At 41.4% G+C, this 25,315-nt stretch overlaps 1 protein-coding gene across 1 annotated transcript; it reads left to right on the top strand.

The window, feature by feature from the left end:
• LOC132384550 (ADP-ribosylation factor 1-like) lies at positions 1-21,702 on the top strand. Its single transcript, XM_059955718.1, has 5 exons — positions 1-152; positions 7,766-7,936; positions 15,238-15,348; positions 19,733-19,857; positions 20,133-21,702. The coding sequence occupies exons 2-5, from the start codon at positions 7,792-7,794 to the stop codon at positions 20,292-20,294; spliced, it is 543 nt and encodes a 180-aa protein (XP_059811701.1). The 5' UTR covers positions 1-152; positions 7,766-7,791; the 3' UTR covers positions 20,295-21,702.
• The last annotated feature ends 3,613 nt before the right edge of the window (positions 21,703-25,315 follow it).

The raw sequence follows: 25,315 nt of genomic DNA, 5'->3' as shown, positions 1-25,315 counted from the left end.
CGGCCGCTGATTGGTGATTTGGGCCGCTGACGGGGGTGCGTGCGTGTAACGTCAGCGCGTCGGCAGAGTAGCCGCAGTCGGGAAGTGGAGTGCTGTGGCAGGCGGATTCCCGGACGGCATCGGCAGAGCGTGAAGTGAGGAACTCGCTGGCGGTGAGTTCCCTGCCGGCATTCGTTGCGGTCCTCGAGTCGGGTGGGGTGAGCTGAGGTAGCGAGGACCGTCGGAGGGTGGGGGTGTTGGAGCGGAGCAGGGGTGGGAGTGTTTTCTTCCCAAAGATAGAGAGCATATACGCCAGAGGAAGGGAAGTGGAAGCGGAAGGCCTAGGTCCAGGGCGCCGCCCGGATATCCGCCGGCCTCAAGGCCCGGTAGGGTGGGGTTGTGGTTGTTTCTCCGGTCACCACTCAGCCCACCGCCAGTGGCGAGGGTTCAGAGCCGGGGTGAAGGATGGGGATGCAATCGGTTCCCTGGGCATCTCCCACAACCAGCCGGACAGTGATGGACTGACCAGTTGGTCTATTGTTTAAAGTGGTTAATGTATTGGGTTTGAATACAAGGAGATAGTGTCCTCGTTATATTGCCCACCTTTTATGAATAAAGTATGTTTTTTGGAAATATAGAACTGATAGAAGCACAGAGGCGATTTTCACCGTGCCCTTCATCCCTTTCTCACATAGAACACGGTACTGGTCAAGCTATTTGGCTCACGACGTTGTTTGACTTGATGCAAATTTATACCAAGCGCCCTCCTGTGTATCATTTCTACCCGTCCATTCCCTTCATATTCGTATGTTTATTAAAAAGCCTCAAACTCCACCCGACTGCCTGATTCCACTGGTACTGCAGTAACCTATTTGCAAGTACTGTGCTGTTTCATCGAAATCATTCATATAACTCAGAGGACCTAGCACCTATCCTCGTGGGCACAGGCCCAAAAAATGACAGCCTTTTAGACCTACTTCGTGCCTCCTCTGGATAAACAAGTTCTGAATCCAAACGCGCACGCATTTTAATCTTCTGAATCAATCTATCATGAGAGAACTTACAAAAAACCTTCTTGAAGTTCGTTCACATGACATCAACTGCCTTACCTTCATCAAGATCTTTTGTCACTTCCTCAAACATCTGATCAAGTTTGTAAGGGATGATCTACTATCTATAAAGCCAGCTGACTTGTCCCTAAGCAGATAATGCCTTTCCAAAAGCACATAACTCCTGTCTCTCAATGTCCTCTCCAATAGCTTCCTTACTAATTATGTGAGGCTCCCTGGCCTATATTTAGCTGGACTTGGCAGATAATTTGAATTCTAGGTAAGAAATGTTTGCCCATATTCTTGTACCCTGAGTGTGCCATCATTCTTGAGGTTGCATTTAATAGGATAAAGTATTTGTTTCCCCACAGTTTTTCTTTGGAGGTGGAGGATGGAAAGAACTAATCTGTCAAGGCATGTGGAGAAATTGTTAAGTTTCTCACTGTCAAATTGTGTTCAAATTTCATGAATTTGGGGTATAAATTTCAGTACGTCCTCTGAACATCAAGTGTCCAGGCTCTCCCTGGGTATTGAATGGGTTCTGTTTTAAATTTAAAATATTTGTAAATTGGAAAGTACACTTTATATGGTGTATTGTAATCAATGACATCAAAAGCACGTAAGGCTGATAAGAAAGAATCCATTCTAATTTATGTTTGTAGGAACAAATATATGCATACATCAGGCTTTTAGATTTAATAATATGAAAGGTTGTTAGGTTGTTTGTACATAGAGATGTCCATATGTCAGATCTTTGTAACCTTGTAAATACAAAATAGTGACGACATTGAACTTATTGAACTGTTACCACAATCTAAGGACTTACTTTCAAGGACCCTTCATCTTGTGTCCTTGATACTTATTGCTTATTGAGTTATTTCTTTTGTTGTCATTGGTTGTTTGCCCTGTTGTGTGCAGTCTTTCATTGATTCTATTGTACTGCCTGTATTTACTGTGAATGCCTGCAAGAAAATGAATCTCAAGGTATATGGTGAAATATATTCAATTTCATAATAAATTTACTTTGAAGATCCAAAGTACATTTTTTTTATCAAAGTACTTTATGTTTGTAGTATACAACTCTTGAGATTCATCTTCTCCAGACAGCCACAAAGCAAAGAAAACCATGGAAGCCATTCAAAGAAAAATATCAATCTTCCCCTCATGCAAATGGCAAAGAGAACATCACCATGTGCAAAAAGTTCGTGCATAAGGCTAGAACATCACCCCCATGCACAAAAAAAAGCGAAAACAGCAACAAGAACATTACTGATGCGCAAAAAAAAAACAAATTGCGCAAACAGCAACACGAATATCACCCAAGCGCAAATGGCAACAAGACCATCAAGCACCCCCCCATGTGAAAAAAAAACAAATCGCACAAACAGCAACAAGAAAGGAAAAGCAAAAACATAGAATATAAAAACTAAACACTAGGAGAGTCCAAGTGAACTTCAGTTCAGTCCATAAACCGCAGGCGCAGTACTTCGGCACCATCCTCTGACAGAATCGAGGGAAAGAGAGAGAGAAACCATTCAAAGGTGAGGACCTTCTCTCAGCGAGTGAGAGGCTGAGAGATGGCACTGAACACTCATCTTCATTAACAAATCAATTAATAGATGATTGTATGGTACTCAGATTACAATTAATTATAGTTGATTTAAAATAATTGTCTAATTTAGTATAACATTGTAAGCAAGTAGTATATTCTAAATTTTGTATTTCTGAAGCAGTCTTATAATGGTATCCTGTAACTTGATGAGGCATTTACCAGTTGGATAGCCTGTAACAGGCACCTACGATTTACAATTGGAAAATGGCTGCTTGAATGAAATATCAGGTGAGTCATAGTGCCAGCATTTCACATAGGAAAATAACATTAGGAATGTAGTTCAACTTCATTGCATTCCACCCTTATTTGGCCACTGCCTTAGGCTGATTCAAGGTGTTAGCAAGCTTAATATCCTTTGCAGTTGAAACAAATGACGAGTTATATAATCTCTTTTCAAGGTCACTTTCCGCATCTGTAGATTTGCCTGCCTCTGCCTCAGGTTTTGAATCCTCTCCCATGCTTTTAAAATGTGCTCAAATTAGATTTGTTCAAAATTCTGCTTGTTTTCTATTCAATATTGTGTGGTTTACCAGTTAACCCTGAGATCTTGTTGAGTATGTTTACTTGTAGGCCCAGACAGCCAACATAGAAATTTAAAACACTGTTGCTGTAAAACAACGATTTTATAACATATGTCAGATAGCTTAGCATTCACCACCACGGGCCTCCTGTCATCCTCCTTATTTGCTTTGATTTTGGCTCCAGTGGTAGCTCTAAAGATGATGTTGCATGTGAGATACAGGTTTCCCCCGCAATCCGAAGGTAAAGCGTTCCTATGAAACAGTTAGTAATCTGAAATGTTGTAAATCGAAGAAGCAATTACCATTAATTTATATGGGGAAACATTTTTGAGTGTACCCAGACCCAAAAAAACATAACCTACCAAATCAAAGCAAATAACACATAAAACCTAAAATAACACTAACATACAGTAAAAACAGAAATGATATGATAAATATACACCCTATATAAAGTAGAAATGTTGTAGGTACGGTGTAGTTTCACTTACCAAACTTGAGAAGACAGCGAGCCAAAATCGATTTGGAGAAAAAAAACGGCGCCTACGCATGTACACACATGCACGACCAACTGCCCGCACAAGGCTTCACGGTCATTGTAGCCTTTCTCGGGATAAACACACGTATAAAGCGGGCGTCCTTTTTTTGTAAAAGCCAAAATCTTTTTTGGTTAGCGAAAACAGGTACTAATGTAAGTCTTTTGTAACAGCGAGTTGTCGTAAAGCGAACGTTCGAAAAGCAGGGGCCACCTGTACAAGAGATTATGCAGATACTGAAATCCTACAAGAGATGCAGCGCAGTTTTAGTAAAAATCCACTTTTTACATTTTTTGCTGATCACCCTTGCAGAAATTGTCTAACTCAAGGTATATAATCATGGATCCAGAAAAAAAGAGAGCAGAAATTTATCCTATGTTGGTTGCAGGGGTGCAAATATTTCTCTACCAAAGGAAGTGTAAGGTGCTGCTTCCACCTTCCCTCCACTAGCCTGCAGGTCACCCTTGGGCAAAATGTGGCACCTGCTTTGTCCCCCCCCCACCCCTGATTAATGTCAGGTGAAGCCATGTGAGCAGGTGGTATATGGGTGTTTGAGTAGCTGGTGCATATCACAAATTCTGTGTGGTCCATGCAAGCTGGATTTCAACATTTAAGCGAAGTTTGGAGGGTACATGGATGGTAGGGATACCACTGTGGTTGCAGTGCAGGTCATTGGCAATAGGCAGTTTAAATGGTTTTAGCATGGACCAGGTGGGCCAAATTGCTTGTTTCTGTGCTGTACTTCTCTATGATTATATGATTTCGTAACCACTGATGTTAGGCAGACAATCTCTGAAAAGTATTGATAATGTCTGGGGTTACCTGTCTTGTAAAGACACTGCCCAGCAGAAGGTAATGGCAAACTATTTCTGTAGAAAAACTTGCCAAGAACAATCGTGGTCATGAAGAATCCAGGATCATCTATGCCATGCAATTGAATGATATGTCAAAGGCTAATTTTTCAAGTATAAACCAATTACAATTTCTTCTAGATTTAGAAACTGATTTTATTTTATGAAGTGAAATGTGAGGAATAAATTCAAGAGTGTGATCTGGAAATTTGCTTGTGATGTGGCTTCTGATTTTTTTAATGAAAATACTGGATGTTCAAAGGTCAGGTCGTGCCCTAAATGAAGAAATAGATTTTAACAGTTCATTTGTCCTTTCGATATAAAAATTCCAATGTTAAGACGCAGAGAAAGCTAAGATTGAAATGATAAGGGCTAATGAAGCTGAGAGAAAAGGGAATGACAAAGGCATTAATAATATCGCTAAAGGAGGTGTAAATAGAAGATGATTAAGCATCAGAAATTGATGGAATATATGTTGAATTGTGTGAGGGAGCATCTGAAATAATTTTCTTGATATAACTCTGGAGCGCTAATCTGGGTAGTCAGTGTATGTGTTCCAACAAAGACCAAAGAGATGTACAGTACAATGTATAAGACTAAAGTAGTGGTCGCCAACCCGTCGATCGCGATCGACTGTTCGGTCTTTGAGACTTTCCCAGTAGATCCCGAAAAAGAAATGAAAAATAAATACACAAATACTATTGAGAGATTGTTTCCGGGTTGCGGGGTTTTAGTTCCATTCTTTCTGCCCAGTGCGCAAGCGCATAGCTCCCCCGCACTACACAGTGTACTTCAGTGGTCCCTAACCAAGAAAACAATGAGTTATTTGCACCTTTCCTCATTCCCTGTCACTGCCACATGAGGTCATCAGTCACCTAAATGCAGTGACACGCTCGCGCCAGTGTTCGCCTCGTGCAGCTGGCGAGAAGCACCAATGCTACTGGCCCAGAGCGCGGACAGATGGGCACCGCCTCTGAGCCTGTTCACCACACTGAATGTTCATGGGGAACCCGGTGCTAAAATAATCGCAGACGACCTAATTCAGGCTCAGCGTTTCATAAGTATCAGAGCAGCTACCTCGCTGTGATCTACTGAAGCAAACTTTTGTCGGCCTATAGATCCTACAAGGGTGGTGGGCACGGGCCTGTCGCTCTCTTCGCTCGGTCGGTTGCTCTCTCTGGACTGCGACGGCCGCGGCCCCGGTACGGGGAGCTCCGGCCCTGACCTTGTCCTCTCGCCCCACCCATGACCAGCCGCACCTGGCCAGGGGGTCTGGTGGCGGGCAGACGGGCAGAGGTTGGATTTCGGGCTGGGAGGCTGTCTAATGAGGCAATGAAGCCCTCAAAACTGCTTCGGTACCTCGAGTCCAAGCACCCTGCACTTAAAGACGAACCCACTGAGTTTTTTCAGCGGAAAAAAACGTGAGCAAGGGGGACGGAAGCTAAGTGCCGAGAGCCACGAAAACTAAGTGGTGGAATAGACTGGACATAAGGAACCTGCTTCGAGTATCGCTGTATTCCCGTCATGTTTAACCCCCACCCCCGTCAGCCGGTCCACAAGAATATTGTCAATATTAAACTGGTCCGCGGTGCAAAAACGGGTGGGTACCCTGGTGTTTATGCATTATTTCTACTTCCGGGTTGTAGGGTTTTACTTCTGGTCTTTTCTGCCCCCAGTGCGCATGCGTGTAACTGATCAATCTGGGGTAATCACTAAGACTGAGGTAGGGGATCTTGGGCTTAAAAAGGTTGGTGACCACTAGACTAAAGGCAAGTGTCAAGTTGGGAGTACTATAGAGATGTGAAGCAATGGATGTTTGTAATCTTGGGGTAAAGCTTGCAAGCAGAGCAGAGAAGTTTTAAGGTGGTAATCCATCTGAGTTATTTTTGATATTGTGAAGGAGACCACACCAAATGCAAGAAATTCAAGTGAATCGGTGATTCATCTTGGAGTGTTTGGCATCTTGAATGGTGCGAAGGCAAGAAGGTGCAAGGACAGCTATGACAACTCCATGTAAGCCTTACAGAAAGGTACTGGGAAATTGATTGAGATGTCAGAGTGAACCAGAGTATCTTGGAAAGAAAGATCCCTTTGGGTGTTGAAAAGGGAGAAATATGTATTGGTGGCATCACATTGAAAGGAACAGATTTATAATTGATTACATTGAATGAATGTGGAAGTTAGTTAAAGGATCTGAGCAGGAGAAGGGAAATCCAAGGTTCAGGGAAAAGAACACTGGGAAGCATCTCTGGAGGGTTGATTCAACAAACGGAAAACAAAATGATTCTTAGCTGGCAGAGTGGGAGGAAGTATACCATGGTAGATGCAAAAGGTGGGGAGTGTGATGAGATTTTGTAGTGCTGTTACACACATCAGTTCTCCAGTAAAAGTAGTGAGTGCATCATGAATTGCATTGAGATGAAAAACATTCCATGTATCCAATGAAGATTGGTAAGGACGGGACCTTTGCATGCTTCCTTGAGTGTTAATCTGAGAACTGGATTGGAGATGGGGTGCTGGATGAGTACTACTTGGGTGGTGGCCAGGAGTTCAGTAGGCTTATTAGTTCAGTAGGAGGGGGGAAGAAGCTGTTTCCCATCCTAACAGTTCTTGTCTAATGCTAGGTACTTTCTGTCTGATGATAGGGATCGTTGGCAATGCTAAAAGCCCTGCACACACAGCACTCCTGATATAATTATCTTGGACGGGTGGAAGAGAGATCATCTCAGCAATCCTCACAATCTTTTACAGTCAGGTCCTGTATCAGATGGTGATGCAGCTGGTCAGGACTCTCTCGTATGTGCTCTTTTAAATATAGGTTAGTGTGGGTGGGGGGAGACTCACTTGCTTCAATCTCTTCGGGAAATGAACTAGTTGGGGGTGAGAAAGCTGGAAATTATTAAAGAGCTGGAGATGTGCAGCTACTTGTTTTAAAATATTGGTGTTAGTGGCTTAGTGCTGAGCAGGGCCTACCCGGAGTGTAATAATGTGGAGTATAATCTGAAGAGACTCAGGAGCATGAACAGAGCAGAATAAAATGGGGTTAGAATAAAGGGTACTTGGTCTGCAAAAGGTGCTATTTCCATGTTGTCGAACTATGATTTTGAGGAATATTGAATGAAGCATTACGTGCATCTTGATCACACAGGCCATGTAACAAGAGGGAATGAAATATCCTCATTTACTATGGTGTAAACTTGAGGTACTTTTTTCTTTTAAGGATTAATTAATTGGACCAAAAGCACCATGGGAAACATCGCTTCAATAATCAGAGGGCTGTTTAGCAAGAAGGAGATGCGCATTCTCATGGTGGGACTGGATGCTGCAGGCAAAACCACAATACTATATAAACTCAAACTTGGGGAAATTGTGACAACAATCCCTACTATTGGTAAGCTAGAATTTTCTTAATATTGAACCAAACTATAACTTCTGAGGCAAAAGGTGTCATTTGAATGATAGCACTGGACAGCAAATTTTGCCGAAAGTGTTGCTTTCTCAGAAATATTTTGTGGTTACAAAGCTGAACACAAAGATAATTTCAGACTACATCTATCACAGGAATTTGGAGAAACAAATTAACTTTTATTGAATATAATGCATTTAATTGCATAACGGTGCTGAGACTTTGCAATAGTTCAACTAAGCTAAAAATATTTTGTTAATGATTTTTATTTGTACTCAGTGTCTGAGGCTTCTAGTATAAGTGTCCAACAATACTCAGCCAGCATTGATTGATTCCAGTTGCCCTGATACAGTTTCTCCATGACTGCAATGTCCTGGTGAAACCTTTCATCATGCTCGTCACTGACAGCGCCAAAATTTGCAAGGAAGTCTAAATGGGAATGCAGAAAATGAATCTTTAGTGACATGTTGTAATTTATAGTTTTGTATGCATGAAGCATGTTGTCAACCAGCTGCACATAGTCTGATGCTCTGTAGTTGCCAAGAAAATTTTCAACAACTTTGAATGCCTTCCATGTGATTTTCTCCAGTCCCACTAGAAGTTTTTCAAATTGTCTGTCATTGATGACTTGTTTGATTAGTGGACCAACAAAAAAATGCCTGCCTTAATCTTGGCATCAGTTATTCTTGGAAACGTCTGTCTCAAATATCGAAATCCTTCACGGAAATTTTATGTGTCTGGTGACACCAGATTCCATCCTTGCAGTTTTGAACCCAGTAATTCTGCTTTTGCCTTTGACAAACTCAGGTTTCTGACCTGGTCATTTAACTCTGATTGAGTGATCAGATGAGGCTCACTCAACATAATGTGTTCACAATCTGTATCAGTGTCTATTTCCATTCCTGGCTCGTGCATCACGGTGTCTTCATCTGCCTCTTCTAGACTCCATGTCTCTGGTGGCTTCAGTACTGGAAGACTATCATCATGTGGCACAGGTCCCTGGCTGAAGGGAGATTGGGTATTCAATGGATTTCTTGATTTAACAGAGAAACCAGACACACTGGTCAGATAGAAGTAGCAGTCTGTCGCATGATCTTTCTTGCTGTGTCTTTGGGCCAGCAAAGGGCATTGACTTGTGAATACCTCAGCGCAAACGTATAAACAGCTGTAAATGCAGTGCAACATGCACTGTGATCTTGAAGCTAAGCTGTATGATTGACAACACAAGTTGCACAACAAAGGCTTTGTCTTGGTCACCAATTTTACACAGAAAATAGGGCTCATTGGCTTTCTTAATAAGAGGAGTCATGCTCAGTCTTTGAGATTCAAGTCTATACTCTCCACAAATAAGGCCAAGTATCACAGCTGATGTAAGACTGGTGAAACATTTTGCTGTCACAAATGCCCATGAAAATGCTATTACTTTGAGTACACACATGCTATGTGTGTACAGCGTGCGCATAAACATGATCGCAAACCAGTACTCAAGTAAACACAATACATAAAATGATGTGTGTGTGATGTTTATATAGCCTTTCTAAAATTTGCTTGCCCTGCTTAAGCATGTGCAGCCATGCCTGGACAAGGTAGAAAACATTTCAGCTTGCACTGCGGAGAACATTTTAATTGACTTGAATTATGAATTAAAATAACAAACAGTCTTTTTTTTTAAATGGTGCACAATAGGGGAATTTCATAGTAATTTTCATGATCAGCGGACCAAAATCCATAAGATACATTCAAAAGTTGTCCAGTGAATGCATGTTCTCTAATGCTAAGGAGGCTTCGAAATGGGGAAAAGTTTTTGGTATGCAAAAAATTGAAACTCGATTTGTATGATGTACCTAATCTAGCATTGTACGATTTGCTTTTAGCCACATTCAGCTAGTAAGAATTATTATGGTTTGCCTATTAATGTATTGTATCAGAGATAGCTATTTGGCCCATCTATTCCATACCAACTCTCCAGAGCAATCCCATCAATCTCATTCTCCCTGTTATTTTTGTATCCCTACAACTTACACAGTCATGCTCATCAAATCTCTTTTGATTCTTAAACACAAGAGACTTGCTGGAAATCCAGAGCAACACCACACAAAATACTAGAGAAACTCAGCAGCTCAGGCAGCATCTATGGAAAAGAATAAGCCATAGATGTCAACGTTTCAGGCTGTTTCTGGATTTCAGTTTGGCATTCAACACTGTTGTCCCACAGACATTAGTGAACAAAGTCCTATTCCTTGATCTAAACACTTTAATGTTCAACTGGGCATTGGACTTCCTAACCAACAGACCTCAGATACTCAGGATGCACAACTACTGCTCCTTCCCCGTCACCCTCCACACAGATGCCCCCCAGGACTGTGTGCTGAGCCCACTGCTGTACACTCTTCTCGCACATGATTGCACGGCCAAACATACAAATAATCACATTGTCAGGTTGGCCAATCACGCAACAGTAGTGGGACTCATCACCAGCATTGATAAAACGGTCTACATAAAGGAGGTGGAAGAGCTCAAGACACGATGCCAGGCAAATAACCTCTTTCTGAATGTCAACAAGACAGAGGAGATGGTTATTGATTTCAGGAGAACTCACACCACTTATACCCCTCTTTACATTGGCAGCACAGCAGTAGAAACCGTGCACTCCCAGGAGTTTGAAACTGTTCACATCTTGCATGACCTTATGGTCCCAGAACACATCAATCAGGAAAGCTCACTGACGCCTCTACTTTCTGAGAAAGAGAGTTGGTTTTGGACATTTATACTCGTATCCTACTAAAGATATGCTGTGGAGAGCATCCTAACATGCTCCATTACTGCTTGGTACAGAACTGCACTACGGTGGACAGGAAGGCTCTACAACAGGTAGTCAAAACTGCCCAATGCATCACCGGCACCGGCCTGCCCAACATCAAGGACATAGATGCAGAAAGGTGCTGGAAAAGGGACATGAAGGATCCCACCCTGCTCAAGGACTGTTTGTCCCGCTCCTATTATGGAGCAGGCTATGAAGCATCCACGCCAGGACCATCAGACTCAAAAGCAGTTACTTCCCCAAGCAGCAAGACTGATCAACAACTCCACCCACTAACCTACGCCACCACTCCTTTAACATTTCCTGTCACCTTATGTGCAGACACTCCTGTGCCAAGTGTTAATTTATAGACATAAAATCAATCTATATAAGCTATCTTGTCATAAGATACAAGAGCCATTTGCCCTGTCAAGTCTGCTCTGCCATTTCATCATAGCTGATCCAATTTTGCTCTCAGCTCCGATCTTCTGTCTCTCCCCCACCCCCACCCTACCGTATCCCTTCATGCTTTGACCAATCAAGAATCTATTTTCTGCCTTAAATATACATAAGGACTTGGCCTCCACAGCTGCCTGTGGCAAAAAAATTCCACAGATTCACCACTCTCTGGCTAAAGAAATTCTTCCTCATCTCTGTTCTAAATGGATGCCCCTCTATTCTGAAGCTGTGTCCTCTGGTCTTAGACTTTCCCACCATAGGAAACATGCACACCACTTCCACTCTATCAAGGCCTTTCACCATTTGATAGGTTTCAATGAGGTCACCCCTCAATCTTCTGAATTCCAGTGAAAACATCTCCAAAGCTATCAAGTGCGCTTCATACGACAAGCCATTTAACCCTGGAATCATTTCTGTGAACCTCCTTTGAACCCTCTCCAGTTTCAGCACATCCTTTCTAAGGAGCCCAAACCAACTCTCAGTACTCCCAAGTGAGGCTTCCCAGGGCTTTATAAAATCTCAACAATACATCCTTCCTTTCATATTCTAGTCCTTTTGAAATGAATGCTAACATTGCATTTGCCTTCCTCACCACAGACTCACCCTGAAAATTAACCTTTAGGGAATCCTGCACAAGGACCCCCAAGTCCCCTTGCACCTCAGTTTTTTGTATTTTTTTCTCAATTTAGAAAATAGTCAACCCTTTCATTTATTTTACCAGAGTGCATGACCATATACTTCTGACACTGTATTTCCATCTGTCATTTCTTTGCCCATTCACCTAATCTGTGTAAGTCCTTCTGTAGAGTTTCTACTTCCACAAAGCCATCAATTCCATCATCCAAATCATTGACATATAACAAAAAGAATCGCTTCCAACACAGACCCCTGTGGAACACCACTATTCACCGGCAGCCAGTCAGAAAAGGCTCCCTTCATTCCTCCTCTTTGCCTCCTGCCAATCAGCCACTGCTTTATCCATGCTATGCTAGAATCCTTCCAATAATACTGTGGGTTTGTAACCATCAACCAATTGTCCTTTGTCTATTCTGCTTGTTATTTCTTCAAAGAATTTCACCAGATTTGTCAGGTAAGATTTTACCTTGAGGAAACCATGCCTATTTTATCATTTGTCTCCAAGTAATCAACTCCAACATCTTGAGTATTTATATTTATTGTGTTTTCATTTTTTAAAAATCTGCATCACATCTGCAGTAGCAATTATTTCAATCTCTTTTACATTTGTATGTAGGAAATGATGTTCAACAATCTCGAATCTTGAGATCCCTGGAGTAATGCTTTTTGCTGGACCAGCCTGCTGTCCTGGCTTTTGAGTGTTAATGGGCACAATGTGTACCAGTTCTAGGAATAAGCATTCTTGCAAACTGGTCAAACTTTGACAATTTTGATCCACTTTGGGGGTGCGCTTTTTCAAATAACCCTAGACATTGTACATTTTACTGCATTTTTTGGGAAAAAAAATGTTGCAAAGCCAGTTGGGACATGCACAGCCCATGAAAGGATTCTTTTCTACTAAAAAACTGGTTTGGTGTGAGTGACCAGGAGTTAGTTAACTAAATACAAGGCAAACTAAAAACTTTATCACACTTCAAATGATACAGAACAGCATTATGGGCACTTAAATGGTGAGTCCAGCAAAAAATGTAATATAGTCATTGATGGTTAATGGAAGGGGTATAGTTGATCCACCTTCCAGCTGAACCACAAAATCCAAGTCCTGGTACAAGCATCCAAAGGTCCATCTCCCAGACAATGGAAAGGAAAACCAGAATATTGTCCCCTCGTAAAAGACCTTTGAAGGTCTCCTCAACTATGCTGCCATTATCCAAATATCCTTCATTCCCAGTCTTGCCGAAGCCCCAGGTGGGCAACAGGTTGAAAAACCCATTGTTCAACTAAAAAGTGACACCTCTTGGAGCACATGGTTTACCCTCAGTTTATGAAATTCCTTGGAGAGAAACATTGGATATAAATTCACCCTCTGAGGTTCGGGTTTAAGATGGAGCTTCTGAACGAACAGCAATAATTTTCTGGTAGCAAACGAAACTATAAATTACTGCATTAATCACACTTTTTCTTGGATACAATCACTTTTGAACTGCCTGTATGACCTGGCATTTTTTGCAGTGTGCACTGAAGTCTTGAAGGTGTAGGACAGATGTGTTAGGCCCCAGACCTGAGAGTGGGGGGGGCGGTGAGCCAATGTTTGGCCATTACTGTGGCGTACTTGGAAGCAATTCGATGTGGCTGAGTTAAGGTGGCAGACCCCGGGCCTGAGAGCATATCGAAGCAGCAGTATTTTGCTGGTCTCCACTTATTGCTATATTTATTACTACCTTAGAATACTGTTTGTTCAGTAAACTTTGTGCAGACAAGGAATTTCATAGCACCCTTGTGCATATGACAATCATCTAATCTACCAATGCCTTGTGAGCTGCTAAAATTTAAGCTTGTGAATAGCACCCTTGTGCAAATGACAATCATCTAATCTACCAATGCCTTGTGAGCTGCTAAAATTTAAGCTTGCACTAAATTGCAGGGTTTATCTCAGACCAATTTCTAGTGCAGTTTAAACCAGTTAATGCATTGGGATTTTTTTTTGAAAGTGCAAATTAAAATTTCAAATTAGAATTTAGGCTGCTGTTTCGTTGTTCTTGTAAAAACTTAGCGTATACAGTAAAAGTTGAATTGCACTTTAAACTTAGCACTGTGGTTTTGTTTGGAAGCTATTGTTGAACCAAATGATTAACAGTTCTGGCAGTTCACTGTGCTTGTACAGTCAAATCAGTGTTCAAGATTTGGTAAATTATATGAAATGAGTGCTTCCCATTGTTAGTGACCACAGTGCTCTAGGAATCTATTACAGGCAGTCCCCGGGTTATGAACGAGTTCCATTCCTGAGTCTGTCTTTAAGTCGGATTTGTACGTAAGTTGGAGCAGGTACATCTGGTATTATTTAGTGTCAGTTAGTCAAATGTTTGTCTTAGTATATAGTATATATTTTACCTTCCTATGCATATAAAACACTTAAGAAACGTATGTATTTCACTAATTAAACCACTGCGTTGTTTAGTGATAATTGTAGCTTTCATCGGGGCAGGTCCTTTCATATGATCCATTATTCTCACTTTATCCTTTACCTGTGTTCTTTAAAGTTGTTCGGATCATTGACTGACTGTAGCCTAAAGCTTTTCCAAGGACTGATGGCATTTCACCTCTTTCCAATCGCTTTATTATTTCCACTTTATTTTCAATTGCATTCGTTTTTCATCAACAGAACAGAAAACTGCGAGTTTTATGCTCTATCGCTGATCAGTGAACCATTTGATTGGTCTATCAGAGTTCTCTGTAGGAACTAATTGACTTGATCAGCATTTCTGATCTGGCTATTGTTCATGATCATACTTAATAAAACAAAATTCAGCAGCAGCCGCGAGCAGCAGTCCTCTGCTTCCCCGGGTCTTAAAATCCACCCGCACTGAGACTGGTTAAATGGAACAAGTAGGGGCAGTGCTGACTGGAAAGGGGGGAGGGTCAGGGTGAATCTTGCTAAGAAATATTTAAGCCAAATAGAAAGCTACACTCTCAACACAGTGTTAATGGCAACGACTTAAAAAGGTGGATGATGTCATGATCTGACTTAAAATGGTGGGTGGCGTTCTCCTCCCTCCATTGGTAAGTATGAGTTGTCCGTAAGTTGGACGTTCCTAACCCGGGGCTGCCTGTCTTTTGATGGAATCTTAACTACTTTGCAAAAGAAATACTAATTTGTATCTTGTTGATCAGCATGTTATGATCTTTGCTAACTTTCCATCACCTTGGTGAAGAGGCTATCCTATTTTAGCCACTTTCAAAGCTGAAGTTGTAACAACTGAAACATATGGTGGGAAAAGATTAGCTACAGAACAAATAGTTATTACTACCTTTTCCCCTGAATTGTATATGCTTTGATTTAAACTTAGTATGTATTCTATTGCATCCTTCTCCACATCTAATTTTTTTGCAGGTTTTAATGTGGAAACAGTTGAATACAAAAATGTAAGCTTCACCGTATGGGATGTGGGTGGTCAAGACAAAATTCGACCCCTTTGGCGTCATTATTTCCAGAATACACAAGGTATGAATTATTTGCTATCAAGTAGGAATAATGTTCAAACTTCACTGAGACAGTCGGTCTCTGCAGAACATAAAATTCCCAATGGCAAATTGACATTAAAGTTGCCATTTTGACTTCCATTTCCTGTTCATGCATTTTTGGTGTACGATCTGTGCATTGGGGTCTGAGCCTGCAAATGTGTTATCATTGAGGATCAGTCAGTGCTTCAGTGCAAAATAAACAAATCTAGTTCAATTACTTTTGAGATTAGGCATCTTTTATGTGCATAAATCTGTTATTTAACACCTAATTTTATTTAGTTCACCTGACTTCAGTGGTTGGGAAGATGTTAAGGATGAGGTTTTGTGGTACTTGAAGGCACATGATAAAATAGGCCAAAGTCAGCATGGTTTTCTTGCCTGACGAATCTATTAGATTTCTTTGACAAAATAACAAGCCGGAAAGACAAAGGAGTCAGTGGGTGTTGTGTACTTGGATTTGTAGAAGTCCTTTGAGAAGGCGCTGCACATGAGGCTTGTTAACAAGGTAAGAACCCATGGTACTAGCATGGATAGAGCATTGCCTGATTGGCAGGAAGCAAAGAGTGGGAATAAAGATTGGCTGGTTGGCTGCCAGTGTCTGCAAGGGTCAGTGTTGGGACTACTTCTTTTCACGTTAAATGTTAATGATTTGGATGACAGAAGTAATGGCTTTATGGCCAAATTCGTAGATGATGTGAAGATAGGTGTCAGGGCGAGTAATGTGGAAGCAGAGAGACTGTGGAAGGACTTGGTCAGATTAGGAGAATGGGCAAAAAAACAGCAGATGGAATATAGTGTAGGGAAGTGTATGGGCATGCACTTTTGGTAGAAAGAATAAAGGCATAGATTATTTTGTAAATGGGGAGGAAATTTAAAAATAAGGTGTAAAGGGACCTGAGTCATGCCAGATTCCCTAAAGGTTAACTTGCAGGTTGAGTCAGCAGTAAGGAAGGCAAATATGATGTTCACATTCATTTCAATTGGGCTAGAATATAAAAACAAGGATGTAATGCTGAGGATTTATAAGGCACTGGTGAAGCCTCACAGAGTGTTGTGAGCAGTCTTGGGCTCCTTATCTAAAACAGGATGTGCTGGCATTGGAGAGGGTCCAGAGGAGAATAATTCCAGGAATGAAGGAGTTAACATGAGTGTTTGATAGTTCGGCCTGTACTCGCCAGTGTTTAGATGAATGATGGGGTATCTCATTGAAATCTATTGAATATTTAAAAGCCAAGATAGTGGATGTGGAGTGGATGTTTCCAACAGAGGGGGAGTCTTGGACCAGACAGCACAGCCTCAGAATAGAGGGACATCCCTTTAAAGTTGAGATGAGAGGGAATTTCTTGAACCAGTAGGTGGTGAACCTGTGGAATTCATGGCCATGGACAACTGGATACCAGGTCATTGGGTATATAAACAGCAGAGGTGATAGGTTCTTTAGGTTTTTTATTAGTAAGGATGTCAAACGTTATGGGGAAAAGGCAGGAAAATGGCATTGAGAGGGTTAATAAATCAACCACGTGTTGGCGCGTGGCCAAGTGGTTAAGGAGTTCGTCTAGTGACCTGAAGGTTGCTAGTTCGAGCCTTGGCTGAGGCTGCGTGTCTGTCTTTGAGCAAGGCACTTAACCACACATTGCTCTGCGACGACACTGGTTCCAAGCTGTATGGGTCCTCATGCTGCAAACTCGAGGAAATCTGCAGATGCTGGAAATTCAAGCAGCACACACAAAATGATGCTAGAACACAGCAGGCCAGGCAGCATCTATAGGAAGAAGCACTGTCAACGTTTCGGGCCGAGACCCTTCGTCAGGACTAACTGAAAGAAAAGATAGTAAGAGATTTGAGAGGGGGAGGGGGAAATGCGAAATGATAGGAGAAGACCGGAGGGGGTGGGATGAAGCTAAGAGCTGGAAAGGTGATTGGCAAAAGTGATACAGAGCTGGAGAAGGGAAAGGATCATGGGACGGGAAGCCTAGGGAGAAAGAAAGGAGGAGGGGAGCACCAGAGGGAGATGGAGAACAGGTAAAGAGTGATGGGCAGAGAGAAAAAAAAAAGGAGGGGGGAAATAAATAAGGGATGGGGTAAGAAGGGGAGGAGGGGCATTAACGGAAGTTAGAGAAATCAATGTTCATGCCATCAGGTTGGGGGCTACCCAGACGGAATACAACGTGTTGTTCCTCCAACCTGAGTGTGGCTTCATCTTGACAATAGAGGAGGCCATGGATAGACATATCAGAATGGGAATTGGGCGTGAAATTAAAATGTGTGGCCACTGGGAGATCCTGCTTTCTCTGGCGTCAGAGCGTAGGTGTTCAGTGAAACGTTCTCCCAGTCTGCATTGGGTCTCACCAATATATAAGAGGCCGCACCGGGAGCACCAGATGCAGTATACCACACCAGTCAACTCACGGGTGAAGTGTAGCCTCACCTGGAAGGACTGTCTGGGGCCATGAATGGTGGTGAGGGAGGAAGTGTAAGGGCAGGTGTAGCACTTGTTCTGCTTAACAAGGATAGGTGCCAGGAGGGAGATGGTGGGAAGGGAACAAATGGACAAGGGAGTTGCATAGGGAGCGATCCCTGTGGAAAGCAGAAGGGGGTGGGGATGGATGCTTGGTGGTGGGATCCTGTTGGAGATGGCAAAAGTTACGGAGAATTATATGTTGGATCCAGAGACTGGTGGGGTGGTAGATGAGGACAAGGGGAACCCTATCCCGAGTGGGGTGGTGGGCGGATGGGGAGAGGGCAGATGTGCATGAAGTGGGAGAGATGTGTTTGAGAGCAGAGTTGATGGTGGAGGAAGGGAAGTCCCTTTGTTTAAAAAAGGAAGACAACTACTTCGTCCTGGAATGAAAAGCCTCATCCTGAGAGCAGATGCGGCGGAGACAGAGAAATTGTGAGAAGGGGATGGCATTTTTGCAAGAGACAGGGTGGGAAGAGGAATGGTCCAGGTAGCTGTGAGAGTCAATAGGCTTATGGTAGATATCAGTAAATAAGCCGTCTCCAAAGATGGAGACAGAAAGATCAAGAAAGGGGAGGGAGATGCTGGAAATGGACCAGGTAAATTTGAGGGCAGGGTGAAAGCTGGAGGCAAAGTTAATGAAGTCAGCGAGCTCAGCATGCGTGCAGGAGGCAGCGCCAATGCAGTCATCGATGTAGCGAAGGAAAAGTGGGGGGCGGATACCTGTATAGACTTGGAACATGGACTGTTCCACAAAGCCAACAAAAAGGCAGGCATAACTGGGCCCCATATGGGTGCTCATGGCTACACCTTTGGTTTGGAGGAAGTGGGAGGAGCTAAAGGAGAAATTATTGAGAGTAAGGACTAATTCCGTTAGAGGACAGTGGTAGTAGACAGGAACTGGTTATGTCTGGAATCCAAAAAGAAGCGGACAGCTTTGAGACCTTCCTGGTGGAGGATGGAGGTATATAGGGACTGGACGTCCATGGTGAAAATAAGGCGGAGGGGGCTAGGGAACTTAAAATCATTGAAAAAATTCAAATCGTGAGAAGTGTCATGAACATAGGTGGGAAGGGATTTAACAAAAGGGGATAAAACAGTGTTAAGGCAATGCCCTTCCCTTGGACAACATCGGTGGCGTGGAGAGGGGAGACTTGCAACTTGGGCAACTGCCGGTCTTCCATTTAAAAAAAATCCTTGCCCAGGCTTGCGTCCTGGAAACTTTCCAAGGAGTAAATCCATGGTCTATCGAGATTAGCGGAGGCCTACAAATCAACCATGTTGTAATGGCAGAGTAAATTCGATGTGTAGAAGGTGCAGAATTAGGCCAATGTCTTTTAGTCTTATGGTTTTAGATTAGGCAACCTCTGAGCAACTCCAGCCAGCAAGAATGGTATAGATTTGCATCTTTCAACTTTACACATTCTGAAAACAAGCGTTGTCCAAAACAGTCCTGAATGCCATTACACCAATAAGGACAACACCAGGACTCTGTGACACTAATAGTATTTTTTGCTGATAATGAGAGTTGCACATCACGAGATGGTACTTCAACTGTAGATGTAACATTAAAACTTTAGAAATAGAATCACAAAGGGGCATTTGGCTATAAAATCTGTTACTCTGAAAGGAGTGTATTTTCCTGATGTCTTATTAAAGTTATAGTTATTAATACTGCTGGGGAATGGGTAATGGTGCTGGGGAATGGGTAATGGTGATTTTAAAGCACGTTGATTGCCTTGATTTTCATTTCCCCACAGTAATTAAGAAAGTGGAGTGTCAAGTGATTTTGTTTTGCCCCCAAATGCCGATTTCACCATTTTGTTTTTTAGCTACTCTTGTGTAGTGAATATAATTCATCAACTAAGCAGTCCATTTGTGAACTCACCATGCTTTCTGTTTAAAGGTCTAATATTCGTGGTTGACAGCAATGACCGAGAGCGTGTCAGTGAGGCAAGGGAGGAGTTGACTCGAATGCTTGCGGAGGAAGAGCTGGAAGATGCTGTGCTATTGGTCCTTGCAAATAAACAGGTAATTCAAGATCCAACTGGTACTTTTGTCCTAGTATGTCCTGGTTGATGTATGTGAGCTGGTGGTTACAAGTGAGGTTCAGAGAATGGTTAGATACTTTTGAAAGATGTAAAAGTGCTTGTTTTTTTATGATAGAGTTACCACATCCTCGAGTTTGAGGAGAGGCTGCTTTGCAGTTTTGGAACAATGTAGAAAACTGAACTATTATTCTGTTAGTCAGCCTCCTATCATTATTCTTTTAGTTTTATTTCATTCAACTTTCTTTCCTCTTTCAGGATTTACCCAATGCAATGACTGCTTCAGAAATCACAGATAAATTAGGATTACTCCAGATGCACTCCAGATCTTGGTACATCCAAGCAACATGTGCTACTAGTGGCGATGGTCTTTGTGATGGACTTGAGTGGCTGACCAATCAACTGTCAGGGCATAAATAATCCGTTCCACTTCTGAAAGTCTCTGCATGACCAGCCGTGTGTGTGTGTGTTTGTGAGAGAGAGTTTGAGTGGGAGCAGTTTCCTCACCATGTGCCTTTTTATATGTTATACAGAAGGGTTCAGGACACTACTTGGAAGAACTGGTTTTATGGCCAGTGGTTGAAATTATTTTACTAATGGAAATTAATGGCTCTATTTTTTAAAATAGTTGCTGAGTAACACTTGCAGGCTAAAAGTAAATTTACAATATGTAACTGCTAGCTGACCAAAAATTAAGAACATAAATGCTATTTATGGCCCCTTTTTAAATTGATCGAGAGATAGAGGGAGACATCAACAGATTTTATGGCAATTGAACAAGCTTGTAGACCTTGGTTTGCAATCTTGCCTAATTGTCTCCTTAGTCTGAGTGGTGCAACTGGGTTTGAAATCATAAATATTGGACTGCATGAGCCAAGCAATTTGGTGATGTGGAAAGCTGAAAATGCATCTCGGAAGGAAATATGTGGTGCTGGTTGGTGCTTTGTGGCTCTCAGAATCAGAATTTCTGCAAAAGATCTATCAAAATTACCCACGTATGAGTGAGTCTGCTCTGAATAGTTCAATTTTATGGATTTTTAGAAACTAGCATTCTACAATTTAATGTTTATAGGTCACCGAGGGAGCTGCTCCCATTCCTAGTTTTGTAAAGATAATTGAATGACACTTGTATGTATTTGCTATGAGAAGGGCAAAGGGTGAAATGCATATAATAATCTACCCCTCCCCCCCCTTTTTTTTTCTTTGGGAACACCAAGACAAGACCCTGCCCCCCAAATATAATGCTTGGCATCTCTGTCTGTGCAATGACACTGCAAGCACAAGTGGAATTTGCACACCTATTTTCCAGTTATCTTTCCCAGCATTCTGACATGTTTCAAAAATAAAATTGAAAACTTTATTGATAATTTCTATGTTTGGGTGGAGTATTTATCCTGTACAGATCAGTAGCATGCATTCCAAATTGACTTGTTCATTGTATATTAATAACGAGTTGAATACTGATCTATCTTCATAGACAAAATATACTTTATGCTTCTTGTAGGCATGTGTTAGCTGTAGAGTGCAACCCTGTAAATTGTAAAAATATGAAAAGAAAGCGCTGGAGAATTATTGATTTCAATTTACACTGATTAGATTTAAGAAAATGTAAATTTATATTTTGCCGGGACGTATTAACTTTCAATCCAATAGTGGAAATCTGAAGCTTAGTTGCAGAATGAGGTTTTTTCTGTTGCAAAAGGTGTGCAAATGTAACTTCAAATTTGATCTGAAGAAGATCGGCTTATTTTTAACTAAATCTGTAAACTTGTCTTGGGATGCATTATATATTGAAGATTTCTTTATTAGAATAAATGTTAGCATTACATACCGGTGTGTTTGGGTGCCTGTCTACAACCAAATTCCAGACGTTTGTGGATGTGTTTGAGGAAGGTGTGGAGAAGGGAACTTGTTCGCAAATATTTTTGCTGCCAATAAAAATTTGTTCCCCTTAATGTTTGTGTATTGATTGATTTATTCCAAAATAGATTTAAGTGCAAGATTTGGAATTGATGTTTTTTACTAGTACTACTGTTTTTACTAGTATGTTGATTATGTAATTGCCTGACAAAGTTATTGTCTAGCTTTCTTTTGGTTGGGCTTCTGTTTGATATTATTTTAAGGTAAGAAAAGGGAAAATAATTTTATTTGTATATTTACACATACATATGCACACGTGTACTGAGAAATGGACTCTTTTATTCTTCTGTTTCGTGTGCCAAGTATTTGCGGAATGAATTACCAGAACATCCATGGTATGCTGGGCACAGAATAATTCTCATTCTTCATTCCTGTGCTTATAGACACTTTCTCCACTCCAGTAAAAATTATTTCCATCCGTAGAAAACGTCCTTGCACATACTGAGATATCTGATTCATTAGAAACAAATTAAGTTTGAACGTGCTGTGGAAGATGCATAATGATTTAAAACAGGAGCAAAATTTAAAGCTCTGAATATGGAGATTAGTAAAAATGTTTTATAGTTGTCCAGATATTTATTATTTATACAGTGCAGAAGTGGCTCTTCCGGCCCTTTGAGCTGTACTGCCCAGCAATCCCCCAATTTAACCCGAGCCTAATCATGGGACAATCTGCAATGACCAATTAACCTACCAACCAGTAAGTCTTTGGACTGTGGGAGGAAACCACAGCACTGGGTGGAAACCCACGTGGTCACGGGAAGAACATACAAACTCACAGGCAGTGGCAGGAATTGAACCTAGGTCACCTGTACTGTAAAGTGTTGAGCTAGCCACTACACCAGCATGCTGTGATACTGGGGAAAAGAACAAGTATGAAAAATGCGGCCATAGTAATATGCATACAGTATAATAAAGGTAGGTAAACAATTGGATTCTTCAGATTTCTATTTGTGCCTAAGTTCCTCATGGGATTAATGCAAGATTGTAATATGAATGAAAATGTTATTATAAACTAATTCTCTGGATTATTTTTCATCAAATATGCTGTTGCAGTCCAAATTATACAAGAAACATTTCTCATTTCCCAAAAAGCTTTGTCCTCAACAAATGATCAGAACATTTGTGATGAAAGATCATGGATTCAAGTTATTGACAGTTTCTTTTTCCAGCTATTCTGCCACCATGCTGAGTTTCCATTTTCTGCTCTTGATTAGAGCAGCTAGTGATGGTAGTCTGGCTAGAAGTCAGATAATGTCGCAGATTTGAAGAACAATTTTCATTCAACAGAAATCATGGAAGTGACAACAGTGGTTCCCAGCTCTGGCAGAAGGGTTTTAAATACTGATCCCAAAACAATTTTCATTTGGATGCAGAATTCTGCAGCATTCTGAAATTTCGCAGAGTCTGGAAATGGGTCTCAGACACCATCCCACAGATTCCTCATCAAGCACCCATTCCCACATTCTGTAACTCTTCTGCCCTGTCCACTCCTGCTTCTAATTTACACAGGGCAATTCAACTACCACCCTGTGTGTGAAAGGAAACCAGAGGACCCTAGCAAGCCAATGCCTACAGAGGGAGAATGTGTAAACACTACACAGACAATAAGAAATCACAACTGAAACTGGGTCACTGGAGCTGTTTGAGGATAGAGATCCTTAGATCTATTCTGAAAAGTTCAACATTGAGTGTATTTTGTTCTGCCATTCATATTTTGCACTTAATGTTTTCAAGCTAAGTTTTCTTACATTTTTGTATAGTTTAAAGATCTCAGATTGGGTACAGAGAAGACCAATATTTGGATGTATATTTGAACAGATTCTACAGCAAACTAAATTTTGAAATCTTCAACCAAGCAGAATTAAAGCTCTGCTCAGCTTGCATTAGGTTTGGAAATGGAGCACATAATGGAACTGCGATGCCAACTGAAAACGTGATTGTAAAACCCATAACAGTTTGAAATGAAAGATCGATAGCTCAGGTTGGCGGCTTGTTTGTAGTTGAGATGACATAATCAGTGCAGACCAATATAATTGCAAGCACTCTGCAAAAAGAACACTGATTATGTCACCTCAACTGGTGACGAAACAGTTGTGACCTAACCTCCAGGTTCAGTGAACAACACTGCAAACAATATTTAACAATGTTTCCTGTAGTGTATGAAATTTTGTAGGTATTTGGAGGTAATGTCTAAAATTGAATTCAGTGCAACAGCAAGGATGGAAAAATAGACTTTATAAAATAACTACATTCTTTAATCTGCACAAATCTATCTGAATAATAATAGTTTCAACCCAAGAGCTACAAACCAAAATGATTCTTTGAATGTAATTAATTTTTTAAATTGAAATTTGTTTATTCACTTTCAAATATAAGCATTAACACATGGGTGTTTACATCAATAATAAATTCATTGAAGTTATGGCAGGGTTGTCTGAATTGTGTATCAACTCACTTAGCATCTGGTTCTGTAATACGCACAATTGTTATACTTGTACCACTTTCAGAAGGCTTCATTTAAATTATACAGAAGTTATAGGAAAAGTCAAAGATAGTTCTGCTTCAACTTTAGTCATGTCATTAACATGATAAAGTTCAGGAGCACCTGACTGATTATGCCTGTTTTTGTCTTGATTGTTTGTAGTTAATCCAGGCAAAATACAAAGCTGGTCTCTGATAAACATAGAACATAGAAATCTACAGCACATTACTAGCCCTTTGGCCCACAATGGTGTGCCGACCATGTAATCTATTCTAAAGATTTGCTTAGAACTTCCCTAGTGCATAGCCCTCTATTTTTTAAGCTCCATGTAGCTAAGAGTCTCTTAAAGACCCTATCATATCTGCTTCCACCACCGCTACTGGCAGTGCATTCCACGCACCCACCACCCTCTGCATGGAAAAACTTACCCCTGATATCTTCTCGGTACCCACTTCCAAGCACCTTAAATCTCTTCCCCCTCGTGTTAACCATTTAAGCCCTAGGAAGAAGCCTCTGGCTATCCACACGATCAATGCCCAACAGTTCGGAATGGTCAATCTATTACACTCGCTCAATGTCATGTCTGAAATTGTTATTTATTTCAGAAAATAACATGAGTTTTTGAGTGAATTATTTGTTAAAAACTTGCAGAATTTCCTCAAACAAATTACAGCTTAGTGCATCACAGGAGTTGGCAGTCAGTGTTGGACTCAATGTAGGTCTGCCTCAGGGGCTCTAGCTCTTGATTTTTCCCTTGGGGTTTACTCCTAAAGCCTTCCCGATGTGTGGATATAGCCGCAAGGCAGTGGAGGTTTGAGATCAGAGTTTCCCTTCTCTTAAATGAGCTGCTGACAGGGCCTGACAAGCTCCATCTGCCTGAAGCGACTAGTTTCAAAGTGCCAGTAACCCACCTTTGCCACTTCTGTCAGAAACGGTTCTGCCAGGCTTAGTAGCTAAGCCACACGTGAAGCCCAGGAGCTGGACTTGGTTTTCAGAGGCTATTTGAGATTCATGCCACTCAGAACATTTAAAAGGT

Source organism: Hypanus sabinus, chromosome X1, assembly GCF_030144855.1.
Source record: "Hypanus sabinus isolate sHypSab1 chromosome X1, sHypSab1.hap1, whole genome shotgun sequence".
Taxonomy (NCBI): Eukaryota; Metazoa; Chordata; class Chondrichthyes; order Myliobatiformes; family Dasyatidae; genus Hypanus; species Hypanus sabinus.
This window is presented reverse-complemented; position numbering and strand designations above follow the sequence as displayed.